The sequence below is a fragment of the Pleuronectes platessa genome, chromosome 20 (assembly GCF_947347685.1).
Source record: "Pleuronectes platessa chromosome 20, fPlePla1.1, whole genome shotgun sequence".
Lineage (NCBI taxonomy): Eukaryota > Metazoa > Chordata > Actinopteri > Pleuronectiformes > Pleuronectidae > Pleuronectes > Pleuronectes platessa.
Window position 1 is genome coordinate 2,667,152 of NC_070645.1, and position 23,666 is coordinate 2,690,817.

At 40.8% G+C, this 23,666-nt stretch overlaps 1 protein-coding gene across 2 annotated transcripts; it reads right to left on the reverse strand.

Annotated features, from left to right (window-relative positions):
* Nucleotides 1-2,394: 2,394 nt before the first annotated feature.
* ptbp2a (polypyrimidine tract binding protein 2a) lies at nucleotides 2,395-20,802 on the reverse strand. Of its 2 annotated transcripts, none has more exons than XM_053412991.1 (14): nucleotides 20,690-20,802; nucleotides 19,321-19,348; nucleotides 17,357-17,417; nucleotides 11,602-11,774; nucleotides 10,146-10,286; nucleotides 9,514-9,669; nucleotides 9,323-9,433; nucleotides 8,989-9,199; nucleotides 8,518-8,633; nucleotides 6,502-6,535; nucleotides 5,806-5,898; nucleotides 5,315-5,531; nucleotides 4,276-4,353; nucleotides 2,395-4,113 (listed from the first exon to the last, which is right to left on the reverse strand). In XM_053412991.1, exons 1-14 carry the CDS (start codon nucleotides 20,695-20,697, stop codon nucleotides 3,984-3,986), a joined length of 1,557 nt encoding a protein of 518 aa, XP_053268966.1. In that variant the 5' UTR covers nucleotides 20,698-20,802; the 3' UTR covers nucleotides 2,395-3,983. The 2 variants fall into 2 exon arrangements, with proteins under 2 accessions (XP_053268966.1, XP_053268967.1); XM_053412992.1 differs by having other exon boundaries at nucleotides 17,399-17,417; nucleotides 20,690-20,792.
* Between the last annotated feature and the right edge of the window lie 2,864 nt (nucleotides 20,803-23,666).

Here is a 23,666-nt window from a genome sequence, read left to right on the forward strand (position 1 = left end):
CAAGACTAGAAAGGCATTATATAAAAACAGATATTTTAAAACTTAGTTTTCACTAACGTACGCATGTATAAACTGGTTTTACCACCAATGACAAGTCAATGAGAACAACAGCCGTGAGGAAGGTTAAAGTTTGTGAAGTTAATTACATTTAAAATTTAAACCCTATTCTAGACGTAAGTTTCACCAGGTACACCTCTGGACTACCAATGTTCATACCATACTTACTTACTTAGCATATCAGCTGATAGAAATCCACACTGTTGATATTCTCAGATGATCAAGTAGTGTGCTTTAGTTAAGTCCAAGGACCAATGTATTAGCTACTTCCGCACCATCTCTACATCCCAATCATCCTATCCACAGTGTCTGGGCAGTAACTATTGCTGTAGACTTAAGTTAATAAACCTGGTGAAATTTGCAGAATATATTCACTGCCCTGTGCTCGGCCCATGCGCCACATTTTGAAACCTTAATAAAACATTTCAGAAGAACTTGGGCATTGTGCATAATGTAAATCAGAAGAAGACATGGTTGGAGCCATGCAGTTATTTTATTTATTTTTTGATTCCTGCATATGGGGATTCTTTTAAAACAGCTGTGAATACATGGCCAGAGCCAGGTTTCTAGAAATATTGAAGTCATGAGACCACGCAGAAATAATTCTCCTCCAAGAACCACCATAGATTCTTATATTATTCAGTTAACTTGTCCACATTTCTTTATTTCTCCCAACATGAGGATTTAATGACATTTAAAACTTCTAGTGAGGATATTACTGATCATTGGCCTTAATGCTGCACAGACAACTCCACCAATGTTTATATTGTATACTTTACGTGGAGCCTACATCACTCATAGTGCAACACAAAGGAGTTGTGTCTGACATATCTGTCATGGTAGGAGCGTTTGAAGTTACCCGAGGCCTCTGACCTCAAGCAGAGATGATGATCAGGATACAGGATTGACTTTTTTCAACTCACATATCACTCATATCATTTACCAGCCTTTACACAGCTGCCTCTTGAGACATATGACATTCTTCATATAAGCAGTAGTTCGGCCCAACACTTGGAAATGATGTGAAATTGAAAGTAAAATTTCCCTTTAATAAATTTTGTGGCCATTTTGGGCTAAGTACTACAATCTGAGTGCTATGAAAGTTCTATGCAAAAGGACTGCACATAGATGCACTGTATGAGTGCTTGTGTGAGTAGGTGAATGTAAGACTGTACTGTGAAGCGCTTTGACTGGTCATCGACTAGAAAAGTGCAATATAAATACAGACCATTTACCATCCATAGGCAGCACTGACATGTTATTGCTTTGTGAAAGTGATATGGCAAACTTTAATAAATTTGTCAATTTGTACATGCAGTAGAAACATCGAGCAACATAAGCATTGGAGTTGTATCCGTGTCCCTCTGATTAAAACCAGTCCAATATTTACCGTCAAGTTCTGGCTTGGTCTCAGCCTAACTCTGAGAATAAATATCTGCAAACCTGAGGTGAATCATTACAATGGAGATCCATATCTGTGAGTTTACGATATGTGGCCCTATTCATGACGTATCATCATTTGAAACAGTGTTAATATAGAAGCACTGCTTGCAGCTATAAAGTAGTCCAAATCAATTATCCATCAATGCATCTTTATCCACTTACTGAGCATGCACACTAGCTGTCCAGGCAAAGCCACAGAACCATTCTGTGTCTTTCGATGTGAGGCTGGAGCTGCGTTAGCATTTATGTGATTTGATTGGCTGGTACATGTGCTGCCCCTTGAACTTTGTTTTAACTTCTACCACTCACAACACAAGCCAAACCAACCGTCAGAACCACGACGGTGCTCAGCAATACATGTCACCCTATTCAAAGTAATTAAGCTGGAGTGCTCTGTTAAAAGACCAAAGCTGCATCCAGCACTACAAGGAGGCGTTCCCTGACTTAACTAATTTCATCCAACGCTCACATCTGTAGCTAAGTTACTCTAAAGATGCTCCAAAGCCGGCATTAGCATAACGTGCAGAAGGTTTGGAAAACAGACAAATGAGGCCATTTATGTATTTGCTAAAAGGTGTGAGAGCAAGTAGATATATCAGAGAGATTGTCAGGAGAGCAGAGGCCCTTCAAGACTGATTAGAAAATAGGAATCTACCAGCAGAGAGAAGAGCAAGACATCAGAGGAATAGATTGTGTCAGTTGGCAGGGTGGGAAATGCATCAAGAAAACACACCTCTTTGTCCTGTGAATTAGAACCATCAGAGGGCTCAATCTGGTTTATTAGAGCTTGTTTGTCAAGTGGCTCCAAAATGGAGTTTGGCTTCCTTCCCACCCTGGGACTGAGCTAGTTTCAGGAGTGAGCGGAATGGACAGAAGAGAGGAGAGACAGAGGAGTAGAACGCAGAGCTACAGAAGAGTTTTATTAGACATGCTACAGAGATAATGCAGTGTACACAAGAGACCATGAGAAGGAAAACTCAAAAAGCAGGAAACCAAGTCGCACCTCCCCTTTTTAGAAAACAATTCATCCTTTAATTGTGCCTCAGAACTATACCAAATCGTACACGATGAACTGTATAAAATCAGACCTTGAGGGAAAAATATACATAACTATTATTTCTGAGAAAACATCTCAAGTCTAGAGGACTTTTTGTATCAAAAGAAAAAAGTGGGATTTATCTTGACACATGATTTTTCTTCTTCCTGAAATGCAACATTTCTTTGTTCTGAAATGCTAGTTTTCTGATGATTTAAAGGAACGCTAAAGGCACAGAAACTTTGGTCCAACCGAGTAGCCCTCGCTAGTAAACTCACATGACAATGAAATCACAGTGGACTCATCTTCTATCTGCTTCCACAGCATGCAACACTTTCTGATGCCAGATCCTATTGTCAATAAACATGCTTAGAAAAACCATTGCCACTGACAATTACACCTCACTGATGTGGAAAAAGCAGGATAGGCTTCAAAAACACAGAAAGAAATACTCAGCGATGAGCTACATTAAGATGGTTCATCTTGCGTGTGAGCTGTGAAGTCCAAACTGCGGGGGGAAATATCTTAGACCAAACATACTTGTGGAATAATGCAGGCGTTTTCAAAGTGGGAGGTGGGCCATCCCATGGGGGAGGGTAAGTGAATGGAAGTGAAAATACATGATATAAGTTATTACATAAACAAAAGGAGATCATTACTACGTGAAATATCCTTAGCGAGATATTTACAAAGTTATCTGGGAGAAACCTAAGCCAGTAGAAGTGTGTGGTATGCAGGCGTTGTTTCTTTTGGCTGAGAGGAGACTCACTCTCAGACTTTGAAAATCCCTGGAATAATGGAATTCAAGTTAAACTGCCTGTAGCAGGCTTTGTAAAAACTCTGAAGTGTTGCCTCAGGTACATTCCTCTCTTCTGCTTCTAAACTAAAAAAAAAATGTTAAGAATCTAAAACTGACAAAAAACAAAAAAGCTTGGCCTGTTTGTAGCATAGCCTTAAAAAACTGCAATAACGTCTACGTAAAAAACAGCTTGCATTCACACCAACCCCCAAAAATAATATATACAATACCAATGTGCCTCAAAAGCAAAGGAGGGTGTTAATGAAGATGTCCATCAAACAGTTGATAATGTCAAGTAAGGCACATGAGTACTGAATCGTTTAACTAAATAAAGAATTAAACATTAATCTACACCAAACTATCATACAGGGGGACAATCAATCATGTCAATATTCAATAATACAGAGGTACAGTTAATAGCTGGGATGATCCAGTATTTGAAACACACTTAATTGTTCTCTTTTAAAAAAAGGATGCATGTCAGAGTTTCCAGTGTCTCTCAAGGAATGACAGGATCAACAAAACCCCAACAACAAAACTATTTCAATAATGTGCCCCTCCCCCCCAATGTCCAGACAGTCTGTAAGATTTCTGACCGGCTCAGAGACGGTGAACCACTCTACTCTCAGCAATTTGTGGGTCCCTCTCTCAAATGGTGGACTTGGAGAAGGACACTCTCAGGTGCTGGTTGCCTCCCATGTTGTAGTTGTGAAGGTCAATCAAAGCCTGGATGGCCTCCTCCACTGTTGACATCTGAATCAAAGCCATTTTACGATCCCTGCAAAAGGGGACAGAATGATTGAGAACTACAGGAAACAAACTTGTGAGGGGGAAACACCACATGTCTTCAAACTCAAGCTAGAATCTGAAATTGTTCCGAGATAGAACATTATGTGCAGGCGGTAAAGGGATGGTGGTGCATTGCGTGACTTCTACTTACTGGAAAAACTTGAAAGCTTTCACAGTGCCTCCAGCGTTGGAGAAGAGCAGTCGCAGGTCATCCTCCGTCACATCTTGTCTGTTAAAATGAAGATTGCATTCAGATTCCACTTAGGAGGAAGTTCACATATGTCAAGACACACTCGTACCCCTTTTCCACCAAAGTGGACCGAGTGCTAGTGCTGGGCTGCTGCTGGTTCAGAGATGGTTCAACCTGCAAACCTTTTAAGAACCACTCTTCCATGGGAAAGAGCCGCCTTAGAGCCAAGTCATTTTCCCCTCAAATGTATAAATGAAACCACGAACTGGCACTTACTATATTTTATATTAAATTATATATAGCCATTCATTCATCGAATGCTTGCTGGCTCTCTTTTCTGGCGCCTGCTGACACACACACGACATTGACTCAGCTGACATCTCTGAAGCGCTACAGTTTTAACCTTAATTACCACAACATTATCAACACTGACCGCTACATGATGATCAATTATTTTCTTAAATGAGTAAAATCTTTCTTAACAGCTGCACATTTATTCTTTCTTGAAAAAACGGTAACAGAATTTCTATGACACTTGGTGAATAGATGGGAAATGGGCCTCAAAGGATGCAGTACATTTGCCTTGATTGGCAGAGGCATGTGTTATTTACAGAGCGCCATTCTAGTTTTGCTACGTTTAAACGTATGCCTCTCTCCAAAATCCAGGTTTTTCATGACAAACAAAAACTAAGCCACCATTGTCTAATGCTTTGTCTGGTGCCGTTTTATCACACTCATCTGTACAAGGAGCCGGCAGGGCTTTCAAGGAGGATATGGAGTAGGGATGGGAATTACAGCTCTTTGAAGAGAGACGGATCTTATGGCTCTGTTCCTTTATCTTGCCATTGTGCAGTTAAAAAAAATACTGTAGTTCCCTAGTGGACCTGTATTAACAACACCCTCCACCTCTGGGTGTTATGAGGGATATTTAGGACACTGTCTCCTCCAGCCACCTCTCTACAGATCTGAGGGATCCTGTGCTGACAGCCGTGTTACTTACGGGATGTTGGAGAGGTGGAGGGTGGCAGAGGGCGGAAAGATGTTCTGGAAGTTTTTGGATCCCGGTTTCTTAAAGCGATGGAGTGGAGAATTGGCAAAGTCCTTGGTCAGGCCCTGGTCATCCAGGCCATCACGGGGCAGAGCCACCGTCTGATGCTTGGACAGGGTCACTCGGATGATCTTCCCATACACCTTCTGACCGTTCAGGTGGCTCATTGCTTTAACAATGTCAAAGAAAAGGTCAATGAAGACAAAGCTGTTAATATGTAAATAAATACACTGTTGAAACTAGACCAATATTCAAATGAGACAGTGTTTGTGTTTATATCATATGATTCTGCACCAGTCCTGTTACAGAAATCTGAGGCCCATAGGCCGAAAAACTACAAATTGTGCTGTGCTGAAAAGCGAGGTACACATACACTTAGCTTGTTCCACTGGGTTATGACAACTCTGAATCAGTGAATTTGGTTGGATATGACATCCTCTTACCTAGCTGGGCCTGGTTGGCATCTGACATCTGAATGAGAGCGCTGTCCTTCTTATTGTAGAGTATTTTTACCCTCTGGACATCACCATACACTCCTGCATTAAAGCCGCAGGCATGAGGAGAGGAGGTGAGGTGGAGAGAGAGCAGACAGTTAGACTTCTCAAAACATTTTGTACTGGAGACAAGGACATTTCAAGACTAGAAGCAAAGAAGAGAGAATAGAATGCACACAAGAAATTTAAAGAAGACTTCAGAGTGAGAGGTGTGTAGAAAGAACAGGTAAAGAAGGAGAAGAGACACCCTCTAAACAGATAAGTTATCAAGCTGTATCAGATGGCTTTAAATAAAAACATCATGCAAAAATAATGACTTAACCGTGCATTAACGAATAACTTTATCATGAAGATTAGCCCAAACCAACAAACAGGGGGGAACAAGGTATTACAATTACCAGGTTACTGTGTGCAAATAAATGTAAATAGGATTGTAACAATAATCATAATAATAATGCCAAATGTGTCCAAGATAGAATGGAAATAGAGCAAAAAAGAGGTGGTAGATGAGAGAGAGAGAACCAGAGACAGAGAGACAGAGAGAGAGAGAGAGAGAGAGAGAGAGAGAGAGAGAGAGAGGGAGAGGAGAGAGAGAGAGAGAGCAAGAGAGCAAGAGAGCAAGAGAGAGAGCTAACGATAACATACCGAAGAGGGTAAACAGACTTTGGGGCGTAACCATCTTTAGAGGGAGAGAAGAGCAACAAGCAGCGTGAGACAGGTAGAGAGGTAGAAGAGTCGGAGCGGAGCGGAGGTAGATATGGACAGATCGATCCAGAACGGAGGTAGGTAGAAGGAATGGTGGTTTTTGTTTCCCCCCCGGAGAGTGATGGAGGTGGTGGGTCATGGAGGAGGGGAGCAGGCGGGCAGAAGAGGAGTCATGTGGGGGGGGGGGGGGGGTTGAGGGGGGTAGGGATACCGTGGGAGGAAGAGGGTGTGATTCGATGGGTTAAAAAAATTACACCCAACCCCCAGCACAGGGAGGGAGGGGCAGGACGAATGGAGGGGAGAAGGGGGGTAAAAATGGGGTAAAAAATAAAACAAATTAAAAAGTGAGGAGGGGGGAGGGACAAAAAATAAAATATAGGTCAGTACACTGGAATAATGCAAGCAGTTTGGTCAGAGATAATGGCTTGGATCAATGTTTTCTTTAGTCAAAATACAGCAAATAACTTGCGCCGAATGTAGGTCACCCTGGACAAGCATGGGGTAAAGGTACATTCAGTCAAAATCATAATAAAAATCAGCAATAAAGTCATAACCATGGGATAAAAACAACATGCAGCAGATAAGAAATCTGAAGATCTCATCTTTCAGTGAGGGAGAATGGTACGAGAACATGAGAAGCTGAGGGGGGGAAATTAGGTCCGAGACCATGAAGTTTAATTTTTGTTCTGCGGTAAAATTGGGCATGCAAGAGTTGATGTGAAGGCCACTTGACTTAAAGTTGGTGTTCACACAAGTCAGAGAAGCTAAAAGAAAGCTTAAGCACAGTATCTTAACACAGGTCGCAGGTTGAGTTTGAATGTTTGAGATACTGTCAAAGGCTTCAGGATGACAAATTCATTCACAGCCAGAGAATAGACTGATGAGGAAAAGAGACAGATACATTAGGAGACAGATTAGATGCTATCTAATTCACAGTTCTAAAAAAAAAAAACGCATAGGAAAAGGGAGGAAAGACAGTGAGCAAGCATTTCAGAGAGGCAGGTATTTGTTCCCAAAAGTGAGAACGGGTTAAGAGATCACAAAATGATTTCATATGAGCTTTCATATGAGCTGAGGAGAGATGAAGAGAGCTTAGAGAGAAAAAGAGAAGAGAGACAGTTAGCCGAGTTAGATACAGTTTGACAAGAGAAAGGAAGGGCAGAACATTGCAGGAGAGAGGGGAGGGCTTTGGGTGTTGTGACAGAAACAACAAATCCCCCTCTCTTACGAGGACATAGAGAGTCCTGACCAAAAAGGAACAAAAGCAACAGGAAGGCCCTGGTCATGTAAAGGACACTAGAAAATACAGCAAAGGAAAGGTTAGACAAAAATTCTTGCTTCATATAAAACTAACTGGAAAAACTAGAGGTCCAGTCCATCTCTTTGTTAAAACGAGTGGAACATAGGTCAGAGCAGTTCAGTGATTGGTGAATATCAGAGCTGAGACCATAAATACAACAGCACACAAACTCACAGCTCTTTCACAAATCTCTCCGTGTCAATGACAGAACCTAGGATTTTCTAGGGACATGGACTAAATATTATCTGCCCGACAAGAAAAGGGACATTTTGGAAATGGGTGAAGAAAGCCACCCTCTCATTCTCACATAATCTCAATAAAGAGATGTTGCTCTCTGCTTTGATATTGCTTTATACTCAACTTACTTAAAACTAAACCTGAAGATGACACTTCACAAATGAGCCAAAATATGCTGTTTAGCTTAACAGATCCATGTTGAGCGCTACGGTAAAATAAGTACAAAATCCACCCATTCTTAAAGGACCTGAATGGCAGACACAAGACAATGAAAATGGAAATGGTAGCACAGAAGAGCACTGGCTATAACCAGCAAATAAATTAATCAAAACAGAGGAATGAAGGTGGTGGGAAGGAGTGGTGGAGTTCAAGCCTTATATGCTCCATCTGACTGGTGTGTTTGGATGTGTGTTACTGACCTCCTCATTGAGGTTGCTGACCAGCAGGACCCCGCTGGACCCTGTCTGTCCAGCCAGGGCCACCCTCCCTGCCGCAGCAGCAGCCGCGGCTGCAGCGCTCAGAGGGCTCAGGGCTCCTGACAGGGAACAGACACAAAAATCATGGAATGGAGAGCAGCACTTCCACTAAACCACTAAATGACATCACAAACTAAAGTTTAAGAGCTTTTATTTGATTTATTATTTAATATGTAATATTTTCAATTAGGACTAAACTTGAACTGCAGCCACTACTTAATTCAATTAAGTAAAGTATTTAAAAGCTATACTGTGTTTACAAATTATTCAAACCTGGCCAATGACTATTGGCCAATGACAAGTCAAATGATTTACTACATACCATGCCAAATCTAATCACATTTCATGGTCACGACCATAAGTTGAAACAATAATGAATATAAAAAAGGAAAAAATATAAAAGTTGTAATATACCTGGGATCTTACCGAGGAGAGAATTGGAATCTTTACTATACGCAGCGGCCACCGTGGAGTCGAGGCTGGGCTGTCCGTCACCAGCGGGAAGCTCAGGTCGTGTGTAGTCACGACTCTTATCATTGTTGTACTTGACATTTAGGTTAACCAACTTGGAGAAGTCGATACGCAGTGTGCAGCACGAGTTGTATATGTTCTGACCATCCAATGCCTGGCGGGGGGAAAAAAACATCATAATTTTCCTAATGTTAACCAGTTACATCTAGACTGTAGTTGATAAGTAACAAAGCTGCATAACATGACCAGTGGGAGCGCAAGGTATATAATGTCTCACCAGTTTTGCTTGCTGTGCGTTAACAGGATCACTGAACTGTAGAAGGGCCTGGAACTGATTGTTCTTGGTAAATGTGATTATCTTCATAACTGTGCCAAACTTGGAGAAAATCTGCAGACAAAAAGAAAAGAAAATCTTTCACAATGAATATTCTTGAACATGCGAGAAAGCTCAGAAAAAGGGTTTCTTACCTGTTGCAGCACATCCAGCGTTACTGGATAGAACATGTTGTCGATGATGATGCGCAGCACGGGACTGGAGGCTGCTGCGAGGGCCTCCTGAACGTCTGAGCTCGGAGAGCCACCAGACTGGACTGCTGACACTGCCTGCAGCACTGCCTGGGTCCGCTGTTAATGCATAGACAACATAACAAGCACTGACAACTTTGTCTACACTGGTTATAAGACATATACAACATCACTATCATTTGAGTTTCAGATCTCCAAATTTCTAGTAAGTAACTAGTAAGGCAGCCAAAAACAGTACTGCTCAGCCACAGAAAATGGAGGCACGAGTAACAGTCAATTATTAGTCGATTAACCGAGTAGTCAATCTAAAAGAAAATTATTGGGCTACTATGCAACTATGCCCAAGTTCAGTTTTCAAGCTAAAATCCCCATGTTATTTTCATAGCTATATATTACATTATGGCTAGCTGAATGTCTTTAACCTTTTGCTATTTGAAGACATCACTTTGGATTCTGGAACGTTATTATGTTAATTTTTCTTTTTAATCACACAGAATAAATAACTCATCGATTATTCAGGAACCTTTTTTAGCAGATTAATGAAAGAAGATAACAATCATTAGTTGGAGCCCTACCTGATTTCCAGCATCGGTTTTGAGTTCCTTGTGATTGGAGTACTGAATAAAGATGGGTATATTGCGGATATGAGGAGTTACTGTGGTATAGTAGTTAATCATAGTGATGGCTGCCTCCTCTGTCCCCATCTCCAAGAATGCCTGGAAGTAAAGAAAACAAGTAATTCCCCAACATAGTAACCAATAAACAAGTAACTTATCTGTATATGATCAGTAACAGTGATCACCTAAAAACCACTACACCCGTTTTTGATAATCGTCAAGTAATTGAGATAAGACGATAAAAAAACAGACTTAACACCTAATGCATCAGGATGCGGGCGTGAATGACCCTGCACCGATGCGGAGACAGACAGACACTCATTGTTATGCTACGTTCACTGTTTTAGAGATATCAAGCCACTGCATAATTATAATCACAGCTGATTCAGGACAGACACACAGTTCCGGTCGTCTTTTACCGTGTAAGAGTCTCCTGTCAGAAATGTTATCAGACCAGCACAGATCGAACAGTCTAACACGTAGAGATGAGGCCTGTGTCGATCAATCGATCGGGAGTAGCAGACGCTCTTTGAGAACAAAGTAGGTATATTTGACAGATAACTGGCGGACAAATGCCAAGTGTGTCCTACTGGCCACCTCAGCAGGCTGACAATGGGCTGTAGGCCGGCTTTTGTTCGAGTTGTGTGCATGTTTCAGATGCTGTTTGAGATAACGGGACTGTGTCCTAACACACTTGTGTGGTACAGCAATATGTCAACTGACACATGGTTCTCGACAGGTCAAGATGACTAAAATATGACCACTGTCCTCCAGGGAATGAACAATACTATCATATAGATTTTTAAACATTGTACGCCACCTGCCTTGGCTCAGCCTCAATGAATTTATCTATGATGTTAAACTGATGCTCAGCAATTAATGAAACTCTGAACAACTACGAACAAGAGAATTACGAAATTGGTTAAATTTCAGTTTTGCTGTCGCAATGGAAGTAAATTAAGTCTTGAAAATAGGTATAAATAAGTAAAGAAAGAGTGTTTAGTCAGAAGTTAATCTTGCAGCAGGATAATGAGCTAAACATTAGAAAAAGAGAACGAGAAAGCTGTTTCACATGAGCACCAGTGTCAAGACCAGACCACAAGGAACTGGTCTGTGACAAACTGGACAGAAGGAGAAAGAAAAGCAAACTGAAAGTGCGGAACCTCTGCAAAAATGGTTGGACAAACTTTGAACTTTGAAACCTGGAAAACCACAAGTGTGTTAAGCCGCTGAAGGATTCAAATAATTAGACTGAACTCTGTTTAAAAGGGAACTTCCAGGGTTCCTAATTTTGTATATGTGATGGTTAATTTTCTCTAAATTCAGAAACACAGAAATTACATACATTTAAAGAGCTATAGAAGTTGAGGTTTGTTAAAACTGTTGAGTCTTGTTATCCATGTCTCCCACTCACCTGGTTCTTTCCCTTTAGTGTGAGGATGTTGGTGACTTTGCCAAAAGGCAAGCCAAGGGCGATGACTTCTGTCTCTGAGGCCTCGTTGGGCAGCTTCCTGATGTGGAGCACCCGAGATGGAGGGGCCTCCTCCACCCTGAGCTTTTTACTGTCACTGCCATTGGAAGCCCCATCTACAATTCAAGTTAAACAAGCACAGATTAACTGCACTAATCCATACAATGATAGCCAGTTAAAAATGGTTTTCCACACATGCAACTATCCAGCTAGGTGACGTTAGGTTCAGCTAAGTTAGGTACGAAAATTGTCAGCTATTTACAGCCTGCTCACGCTGTCATACCACGCAGACAGTCAGACCTCATGTTTCAGTGGTAGTTCTGCGCATACTCACAAGTAGCATGCAATGCAGCTGTCTCTCGTGCAAGAACTTCTCTTGCACTCTTCAGTCTGTGTAACTCTCACCTGGAATCTTCAGCACGAGAGCGATCTACATGGGTGGGCACCCCCGCTACCACCATAGACTAAATGATTAATGTGGGAAATGCTGCTGCATTATATGGAAGGGGGATTTTTCTTTAAATCGCAGTATTTGAAAACTTTCAAGTGGCATCTATTGCACTTCTCTCCGTCCCGGGAGAGGGATCCCTCACATGTGGCTCTCTGAGGTTTTTAAGTTTCTCCCCTGTTAAAAGTTTTTTCGTTTTTCCTTACTCTTGTTGAGGGTTAAGGGCAGAGGATGTCACACCTTGTAAAAGCCCTAAGAAACTAATTGTGATTTGTGAATATGGGCTATACCAATCAAATTTGATTGATTGAAAACTGATTTGGAAGTCAACTTCCATTGCAAAGGCCAAAGCTTCCAAACATTTGGTTCAGCCTATAGACTGCCTATAAAGATGGAATTTATGATGGCTCTCCAAAAGTGAAGCCAAATTGTTTATTGGCTTCACTTTGGCTGCAGTATAGGTCATTAACATGGGCCAAACTAAAGAGTGAAAATATGTTTTTTACACAAATGTGTGAAATCTCAAGGTTTGGTTTTAGTTTGTTATTTAATAATCTAACAACAGGGTGACGCTTCATGATTGACAGCTGAGACTGATTCTGTCCCCAGGTCTCTCATCTCAACCCAACTTGTCGAGGCAGATGCCCTCGCACCACGTGTCTGGTTCTGTGGAAGGTTTCTTCCTGTTAAAAGGGAGTTTCTACACCGTTTCCAAATGTTTGATCGTTGTAGGAGCTGTTGGGTTTAACCAGAACATTGCAAGGTCTTGACATTGACATGTTTGGAGTTTTGAGATATGTGCGCTAGCATTAGCGAATGCAATTATGGAAGAGTTGTGACCACTTGATGATGTCAATTCACCAATGTTGTTGTTTTTTACCCAGTCTGAGTTTAAACGTGTCTGATGACACCATGTTTATGTGTGTGCTGAGAGAAAGGGGAAGTGAACGAGCGGAGAGATAGGGGGGGATAAAATTATAAATGCGCGCAACTATGAAGTAATATTTTATCATTATGATCATTATGTAGTGATCAGTGTTTATAATCTGGCAGTGGTTACAAATAAATGAATGTTTAAACGGTACAAGGTCAGAGAGGTCAGCTGAGTTGGTTCATGTCTGCGAGAGAGCGGTGTGCAAATGGAATCAGGATTAACTGAGAATAATTATTATTTCACATAAGTGCCAGGATTTAGGTTAATTTCCATAGTAGAATGAATTTTGGAGGAGATAGACCATTATATCAGCAAAATAAAAAGACAAACCGCTTAAGCGATTGCAAAACAACTGACAATGGAGTCACCCAATTTCCGATGGAAGATATAATCCTTTATATTCATTTAACAGTGACCATTGAGAGTAGTAGGAGATTTGGCTTCGTTCCTATTCATTTAGATAAGAGCCAGGTCTTGTTAGCCCTAAATAACTGCCCGGCGGCGTTGCCAAGATGGCTGATGTGTCGAGACTTGTGTATAAGAAATTGACTGGCGACCTGAGCGGAGGTACGAGCTCTCTTTTTTTCTTTATAAATTTGTTCCACAGCAAATTTGTGTTATTTTTCATGACAGCAACCAAGTGTCATTCCATGTTAAATCTCCTATGAAAGAGTCTGATAATAAAACCCATTTATTAACAATATGAAGCCCCTCCCCTCTCCATGACGGCTGGCTTTTCACATTGCCAGCTTGCCATTGCACAACGAACCATAAACGCATTTGATGAATGACGTGGTCGGACAGCACATCATACAAACTACTTCTAAGACACCATAAACCAACCCTCAAGACAGTTCATTGTAGGGCTGCTTGATTAATCGAAATGTAATCGTCATTACGATTATTGGGTCAAACGATCTCCAAACTACTATAATCGAGTTGAAACGATTATTTGGCATTTTTTTCGAAAGAGACACAGGCATTCAACGCGGCCCAGCTGACTGGCACTCACTCTCAAGCAGCTGTTAAGTGGTGAACGGCGGTATTTGAAAAACAGCACGAGTGGAAAATGGCAGAGGGAGGGCAGCCCCGTTTGATCGTGAAAAAGGGTAGAAAAGTTCTCATGTATGGGAACACTTCGGCTACAATATAGCGGCTGTTCAATGTCGGGGTTCGGGGGTAAATGATGATGGTCCTCATAGCCATCCCCCACCCCTCTCTTTCTCTCTCTGTCTGTGTGCTTGTAGTGGGGGGGCAGATGGGGACATTTCAATTTACCGGAACCGGAAGTGACTGGTACTTCCGGTTCAGTCATTTAAAGAATAAAGCATAGACTTCAGAATCAGGGGACATTAATAATCGTTTGAATAATCGTGATTTCGATATTGTCCAAAAATAATCGTGATTATGATTTTTTCCATAATCGAGCAGCCCTAGTTCATTGTAAAACATTTGTAACCCGTCTTAACAGTGGAGTAAATAATCAGAGCTTTCCATAAGCGCTGCCTGCTGCACACAGCCGACCATTATTTCCCTCATTGCAGTGGAAGAAAAGTCCTATTTCTAATTCCATGTGTTTGATTAGTGTAATTGGCCATATTCTAATTACAAAATGTACATTCAATCAGATCCCATCCGGGGCAGGACTGCAGTATATGCGACACACGTAGAATAGATACCGTGGTGGTAGCAGAGAAGGTGATGTGAAGATAACTCCGGATGATGACATTTACGCTCACAATTGTTAGTGCAATAATAATAAATAAACCTGGGTAGCCTAATAAACCTGGAGACTGAATTATTCTCAATCTGTTTAAGCACCCAACTGCAAAACAGGGCATGTCATTTAACGTGTTTGAATATTTTTCCCTGAGTGCATAATGGCAGATGTTGACTGCTCACATACTGTTCATATAGTACTCTAATTCATTTGGAAGTATATCGACACAAGACATAATGCCAAAGTCATTAAATAATATTTTTTCGGTGAGGTGGTGTGGCCTTTACAGAACCTTGATCTCAACTTCATCAAGTCATCTGGTTTTAAACCAAGAGGAAAAGGACACAGTGACAGACTAGATCCACAGGCCAACTGTGGAGATTTCCCAGGAGGATTTGTGCTGTTTTAAAAGCTAATTCTGGTCACAATAGAATTAGATTTTTTTGTTTTTTGTTTGCTGAACCTATATTGAATAGCTTGATACCTTGCTCTTCATGAATCTTTTCATGGAATGATGTTAAATTATGAACCAGTCTGACCAGTTCCAACTCAGAATCAGCTGCCATGCAATCAAACTCCAAGTCATGTGACTGCACACATGCACACTCAGGTGGCAGACTAGGGCTGCTCGATTATGGAAAAAATCTTAATCACGATTATTTTTCGACATTATCAAAATCCCGATTATTCAAACGATTATTAATATATGCCCTTATTCTCAAGTCTGTGCTTTATTCTTTAAATGACTGGAGCGTGCGCAATAAAGTGAATCACTTCCGGTTCAGGTAAACACCGATGACGGCTGCGTGTCTTATTCCTCCGTGAAACCAGGATACCGGTGCCCGGTTACTCAAACCCTTAATGATGGCAACCCTAACACTCTCCAAAAAAACACTTTGTAACTGAGAACTTTGAAATTTCCTCTCATTATCAAATGTCCCCATCTGCCCCCCCATTACAAGCACACAAATAGACAGACAGAGAGAGACGGAGAGGGGTGGGGGATGGCTATGAGGACCATCATCATTTACCCCCGAACCCCTACATTGAACGGGTTACATACAACAACAAGCGGAGAACTGTGGGTCTGGTGTGAACAGCCAGGCGGGGGCGCGCTTGAGAATAGACGCTGCGCGGTGTGGCCGCTACACTGTATGGTGCTGCCCCTTGTCCGATCTTCATATCCAAAGTCCTCCCATTTAAGTTAAGTTTATCTGCCCTTTTTAATCATCAAACGAGGCTGCCTTCCCTCTGCCATTTTACTCGCGCTGTTTTTTAAATGCCGCCGGTCACAACGCGCAAAACTCGCCTCCTTCACTGCTGCATGAGAGTGAGTGGCAGTCAGCACGGCCGTGTTGCATGCGCGTCTCTTTCAACGAAAGACGCCAAAATAATCGCTACAACTCGATTATAGTAGTTTGGAGATCGTTTGACCCAATAGTCGAAATCTCGATCAAATTTCGATTATTCGAGCAGCCCTATGGCAGACCTTTGTGTCATTACAGATTAAAGGTAACAATACATGTCTGGAGTGGAACAACTGTATTTTTCTATGTTTAAGATCACCCATAAGGTTAAGGGTACCAACTGGTTTAAGATACAACACTAAAGTACTTTTATGATGCTCATGTATTGAAGATTCACTATTTGACAAATTAGTAAGATACAAGTGACAATCGTGGTTTCTTATGGGTTAAGACAGTGACATAAAAGAGAAATGTGGCTGTTTGTGTCACAGTAAAGATTAATGGAGCTTAATGAATGTGTCAAGTAATGGATTTGATCAACTTTACCAAGCCTCAACAGAGCGTAATGACATGTTGTTAACACATGTGGTCAAAATGATGAGGCCACACGAGCACTGTGCACTAATGACAATTTCTTCATTAATATATTAACACTATTAGCCAATTTTAACACTCTCCATGCACAACACCTGTGCTCATACTCATGTATAATGTGAAAGGCCACATGACACTATCATAACAATGAATTGAATGAAAGATGGCCTCCATCTAAGACGATGGTTGATATTCTAAAGCTACCAAACACAGAGGCAGCCTGAGCATCATTATCTCACTTTATTAGGCAGTTCCCTAGGGCGACATTAGCTTGGTTGTGGCAGGTAGTAGCGTTAGTAGACTGGGAATTGATTTAAGCGATAATCTCCCAAAACCCCTCTGTATGCTTTTAACACTGTATTTTGATAGCAGAGTGTTTAATATTCTAACTTTACACGTCTTCTCTTTGTAGCGACATGAACAGCTCTTTCAGTCATCTTTAATTCAGCAGTTTCCTTTGAGATGCTTCTGATGTAATCTGAACCGTGCGGAGACATTAAAATGCAGTGCTATCCTCCGAGTCTGTTCTAGTCACATGATGTGGTGTGTGTGTGTGGGTGCCCACCTACTTAGGAGCGTGATGTTATTCACACGCTAAAAAGCTCCCATGTGAGAACAGTACAACTGACGCAGCCTGTTTCACTTTTCAAACACCTATTAATCCTTTGATTCTTCTTAATGCCATCTGATCAAATGGCTTCGTGAAAATTCTCTCAAACCCCTCCCTATTCATGGGTCGTTCAGAACGAACTCACCACTGCTACTGCTCATGCCAGAGTTGGGACTGTTGTACATACTCAGCTCATCTGATCCTCTCTGTGGAAGAAAAATCACAAAGACGGACAGTCAGACACAGTGTGAAATAATTGGGAAAAACTATTTCCATTTTCCAGACAGGCCCTCAAAGAAAACAATAAAACAGAGCTCTCTGATGACAGTTTAAATGAACAAAGGGAAGCTTGGAGAGTAGGTGGAAAGGGACATAGAGCAGTAGCTCTATGCTCTATGGACTGGCTCCTCCTCTACTGGTGTGGGTTTTATCTTGCTGAATTTAAGATGTCAAGACGTGTCATTTCATCCTGAGCTATACTAGGTCCCAGATGGCTCACTGGACCTGACCGGCGCCTTGTAGTCTTAAACCTGACTGATGGGATGACGAGGAACCTGGCTAGGGACCCATTACCCACACAACTTTATAATAGCTCCATACACCCTCTCCTTGCTTCTGTCTGACTGAATTTGAACCAATTGTTCTTCTGTCACTAACATTCTTTATGGTTACGATAAACTAGATGTTGTAGGCCCCTGCTAGAGCAGCCTGACACAAATAAATTGAAAGGGTAATAAAGTTGTCTGACTTAGGTCAAAATGTGAGCACACAGTGCATGAGCTACAAGGAACCAGGACATGATTTCTCACCCAGCAGCTGGTCACCCTATCTGTTTTGTTTCTGACATTGAAATACTGATGAAATAAAAGGGGCAGCAAATACCACCAAATCAGGAATCAATATTTTACTGCTGTTGCGTTTCCCTTCGAGAGGGGACTTTAACTTTGTTCTGTACCGACTAAAATGCAACCTGAACTCCACAAATCTGGTTATGTAGCCAGAACAATGCATTTACACAAGGAAACAGGTTTGTTCAGTGATCAGAAGGGACATGAACCCAACCCATTTCATTAAAGCCACTCTAATGCTATGAAAGCTCAAAACAAACGTTTACAAGAAATCTGGTTGTTATAGTGTTAACACAAGTTTTCAATGTTCAGGAAGGGAATTTAAATAGAAATGTGGTCTAAGCCACATGGCTTGTCTCTACATATTTATTTCATAGACATTAGCCGTGTTTCAAAAGGTCTAAAACACAGCATTACCCTCGAGCTAAGCCCAAAATCCATGTTGGATTTTTTGTTCTCCTGTTATGTAGAATGTACCTTAGATCTGATATAACCATCGGTCCAACAAATGAAGCCAAAAATTAGATCAATTCAGATGTAGTGGTTTATTTTATTAATTTAATCCAGACAAGTGTCAATATCTAAAATGTCAGAACTGATGTATTCAGCGACAACTGTAGTTACTGGTTGTAATGACAAATGCAGTTTAGTGCTCAGAGAATTCGAGGAGCACTGTCAGTCTGTGATCTGCACACGGCATGAGTGAGTCTGTGAACTACAGGGTTGATAACCGAAACTTAGACCAAATAAGAATCCCAAATGCCATGTTTTTTTGTTTTTTTTTCCCGATTTTCGGTCTATATATATCATTTGTGTGTATGTCAGTAGGTGTCCTATAAATTCAATGTGTAAAAGTAATCAGCTCAAACTGTAATATTAAGCTACTGTTGAATTATGTAAAAAAAATTGACGTTTTTTGCCCAAGGGGAATCATTCAAAACGTAAAGGTATTACTAATTATTAAGCAAATATTATTTAAGACAAAAAAAAACAGCACAGCTAAAGGTCTGAAGCCATTTAAAGGAGAAGATGGGCAGCATCACCCAATGTTTTCACATTGCAAACAAGTAAGAAAGACTTAAAAACAGACATTACTTCCCTCTTTGAGACTTTTACTGATATTACTTGAATGCAAAAAAATTCAACTTTTAACTGGTTTTGTCAAATCTCAAGCTATTTTTGTTTAACTGAGGCAGAATGGAAGTAAAAACATGACACTTGTATATTGAACACTTGAAAAAATAAACATAAGAAGACTCACCTTCACGCCAACTGCAACATCACTGATGCTGTAAGACAAAATATTTTAAATTATTCACAATGAATGGATTTTAAATGGGGAAACTATAAAATACACAAAATTAAGATAAGACACTATTTGAATGTCTCTGCATTTAACCGATTTTTAACAGAAATGTTACAGTTTGTTGAGAGCCCATACAAGCTCCTTAACATTATCGGTCCCACTAAGAACCCAAGGTGTTTCTTAATGTTATTACTTATTTTCCATAAGCCCTATTCATGCTTTGCAATAACATTCATTTTGAGTGATCCAATCATAAGTGTAAAGCTCTAAATATAGTACTTCACACCTGACACTAGAATTTGTCAACAGTCACGGGTGATCATGGATCTCAGCGCTCTGCTGTTTACAAATTAACATGTCCATCATTGATGTTTCAACAGTCCAAACACAACCCAACTGTAATAGACGACTGTTGTCAATCTATTTATGCGTGTGTGCAAGAGAGAGGCAGAGATGAGGGGTGCAGCTCTATAATGAAGTCAGATTTGTATAATGGGAATATTGTGTTGGTGGTGGCCACAAATAGATGCATTTATGGGAAACACTGAGAATTGTAAAATTATTTTCCCACTCATTATGAAACTCTTGGGTGTCTGAGGGTTCTGGGTCGGTTCGTGATATTATTGGGTTCCATCCAAAACAGGTCCAAGGGGCACACACTCAAATACTGTTGAATTCATGCTTCATTCAACACCATCCTTAATTCTTTGGACTGACACACCCTGGAGTACTGATCATAACATTTGCTGTGGCCAGATCAGTGTCATTCATTACAAACGGCACCTGTAGTGTTTCGCTAACGTTGGGTTGGAGAAGTGTTTGTTCAAACGCACGCGTCATTATATCAGTACTGAGGTCGAAGGCGTCATTAGAGACTGAAATGACGTTGGTTACAGCTCCAGGACCCGCTCAGTGAGCCAGAGCTACGTTAGCTACAACACAAAGGGTCAACAACACTGTGTGTTCGTTAGCATGGCGGCTAGCTCAACGCCACTAGCCGCTTCGATAGCACGCAGCTGTCAGATACGATTGTGGCGAATTAAAGCAGAGTAGCGACTATCAACACGTATACCTCTTACGTCACCCTGCACGCTAATTGACTCTATTAAGGTGGCGTTTCGGCGCAAATAACGAGACAGACACAGGGCGTCGGCTAAGTTATGCTAACATGCTAAGCAGTTCCCTGAAGAGAGCGCGTGGCTATGGAAACCTCGCACCCGCACACTCGTCCTCGTTCCTACTGAACGACGCATGCACACGGTCGCGGGCACTCGGTGCCTACTCTGTAGCGGCAGGAAGGTAACGGCGCTGATCAAAACATTACCCGTCCATTTCTGTAGAGCTTTCACAGCGCGTCCGCTTCCCGTCCTGTGTTCTCTTCCAGTTTACACCTACACTGCGCGCGCACCACACACACACAACACAGGCACGCACACGAGAGCAAAATGGAGGCTAGACGATGCAGTGTCGGAAATTACCGACAAGTTCCGAAGCCATTGAACGACCGCGGTGGTGATCGAGCAATAGCGACCGATCGACACGTGTAGGGTATCAGCTGTTTGTTGACTGGATGTTCACCATTGCAACCGCTGTGTTGGTTTCTTATGGAAATACTGTGTCATTCCTTTGTTTGGGACAATACTCCATTCATCAGACCATCCATAACCATCTCCAAGACAAATTAAATAAATCGAACACAAAGGAAAAGTGGACCAGAGGGAAATTTTCCCCGATTTATATATGCACATTTAAGATGTTTGGACATTGGATAACACTAGCTTCCATCTGCAGCAATGGTTTCGGCTTTCTATTTGTTCATTTGGCAGCAAGCGAATCGCGCCATTAACACACAGCAAATCAATTTTAAACGATTGGTGTGTCATTGAAGTGACGCCTTTATTTTCTGTCGGACTGCATTTTCTTCTGTTAAAAAAAAGGTTTAAATACATTAAGAAATACCATATATATGTAGTACCTGTCCCGTATATGTACACACTTTACATTTCCCCCAAAACATTCGTTATTTCAATGTTTCTGTTTTCTAAAATGACATAATATAATTTGGTGCGACCGTCCGGCCATGATTGCTGTTGTGAAAATTTCTTTGAAATTACTCAAAATTTATTCAAATAAATTTTCTGCCATATTTGTTATGATTTCCAAAGTCTTTTGTAGCCGTGTACAAAAAATTGCAAAGCATTTGTATTTCCATCATAGTATACAAACAAACTTTGTCCGATGATGTCCATTTTATGACATCATGTGGTGTGACCATCAATACATTTTGCCAAGTACCCATGGAAGCAGCAACAGGTTTGTAACTCTCTCAAATTTAGAAAAAAAAAGATTTGGATATCATGTGGTATGACCTAAAACAAAAGTTATTAAAATACATATCTTGATTATAAATTTCATAGTGACCTTTTGTGCTGACTTTCTTTAGGTGGGCAATTCAGTTCCTGTAGATTTACACTGAACTTGAAAATATCATGTGGTGCGACCGAATATCATGTTGTGAGTGTTTTACATGATAGATATATGTCCTAGATTGAGAGTTTTTGTGCTTTTTTATATTCAATTAATGATTTATATACATAAAGTACTTTATTTTATTATTATTTGGAAAATATTTCGTTGCAATTAGAGTATTTTTCCTCTAATATTTCAGTAACAACGGTTTATGTAAAAAAAAAAAAAATTACAATATCATGAATAAATACCACCCCAAAAATATAAAATGTAATTATGTCTCAGGTATTATGAATTTATTAGTAATTTATTATTTATTCATGTGTTTATTTAACTGTTAATATTTATTTTACCAGATGCTACTTCCAAGGAAAATAAACTGAGAGAGAAATGGGGGGCTGCATCCAGAGCTTACAGAGAAAGTAAAAATATGGCAAACTCTGTGTTAGACCTTAGGTAGGTCTATCCCCCAAATATCCCAAGCTTTGAACATCTCACGGAGCACCATAAAATCCATCATCAGAAAATAGAAAGAATATGGCACAACCGCAAACCTACCAAGACAAGGCCGTCCACCCAAACAAACAGACAAGGAGAAAATTAATCAGAGGAGCAACCAAGACGCCCATGGTAACTGGTTCAGTATCTTGCCCAAGAACGCATGGAGGAGGACCACCCTCCCCCCTCAGCCACAGCCGCTGTGAAGCAGTGATGTTTCAGTTATATTCCTTTAGGCGACACTGTAGATTTAGAGTAAGCACCGATACACGGGAGAAAGAGATCTGCCTGTAGCACTCAGCACACAGATGATATATATATATATATATATATATATATATATATATATATATATAGCTATGTGTGTGTGTAAAGTAAAATTATTTTTTAAATATTTCTTCTAATGTCCTCATATTTTGAGCGCTGTCATTAAGTGCTACTATAGCTGAGCCTCACTGTTTTCTTTCCAAACATGGTGGGGAACCCACAATGGCCAGTAGGTAAAGGCTGCTGCACCCTGGAGGATTTTCAACTCTTAAGCGAAAGGGAATTTTACACTGCAGCATGTGTTTATCTTTATGATCTATATAACATAATTTCATTCACTTTGATTTACTAAATGTCTCCTGGTCATTTAGAATGTTACAAAAATGTTGATTAACATCATGAAAAACATAGGGGAGCCATACACAATAACATAATAACACAAGGGGCTGTTCATTTTGTCCATTCAGATGACTTTTTCGCTGGGCAGTTAGAGACTCCTTCGAGCAAGAGAAAAGAGAAAAACAGGATGGTGTTTGCATAATGATTAATCTTGACAGACATACGTCATGCTCCTGGGTTTCTGACAACGTCACACCCTGGGTGAAATTAACGCCCAACTGCTTATCTTAAAGGACCTGGGATTTAATTAAAAATGACATTTCCCCAAAGACTTGCGCTTCTGAAGCTGCCATGTTGAAATTAGCTGATGAGGGGCCCTCTGAGCCAAAGGGAAATAAGCAAACTGTCAAACACTCAGCAAATCACCGCCGTTTATCAGTCCTGCCCGCTGCTCAGGAAATAACAGTGGACTGACATCCTGCTCGGTGCCCACTGCACCACTGATACAAATTATATTGGTATTAACAAGAGGGAAGGGGATGAAAAAAACAAGTCTGTCAAATGTGATACGGAGACAAACAATGTGTTTGGGCTAAATACGGGAATAGGTTGCTGAAATAAGCTCTTGACTCAGCACAGACATAATTTACCTCTGACAAAGGAATCCTTACTGTGGCCCTGAGAGCTTGATTCACTGTAACTTAAGAAAACACATGCAAGCAGTCAAC

What these genes read in the sequence shown, in the direction of transcription:
- ptbp2a (XM_053412991.1), bottom strand. An exon ending in ATGTTGCAGTTGGCGTGAAG is followed by an intron (nt 17,418 to 19,320) that starts GTGAGTCTTCTT and finishes TTTCTTCCACAG; the next exon opens with AGAGGATCAGATGAGCTGAG. An exon ending in TCTCCTCGGTAAGATCCCAG is followed by an intron (nt 8,634 to 8,988) that starts GTATATTACAAC and finishes GTTCCCTGTCAG; the next exon opens with GAGCCCTGAGCCCTCTGAGC.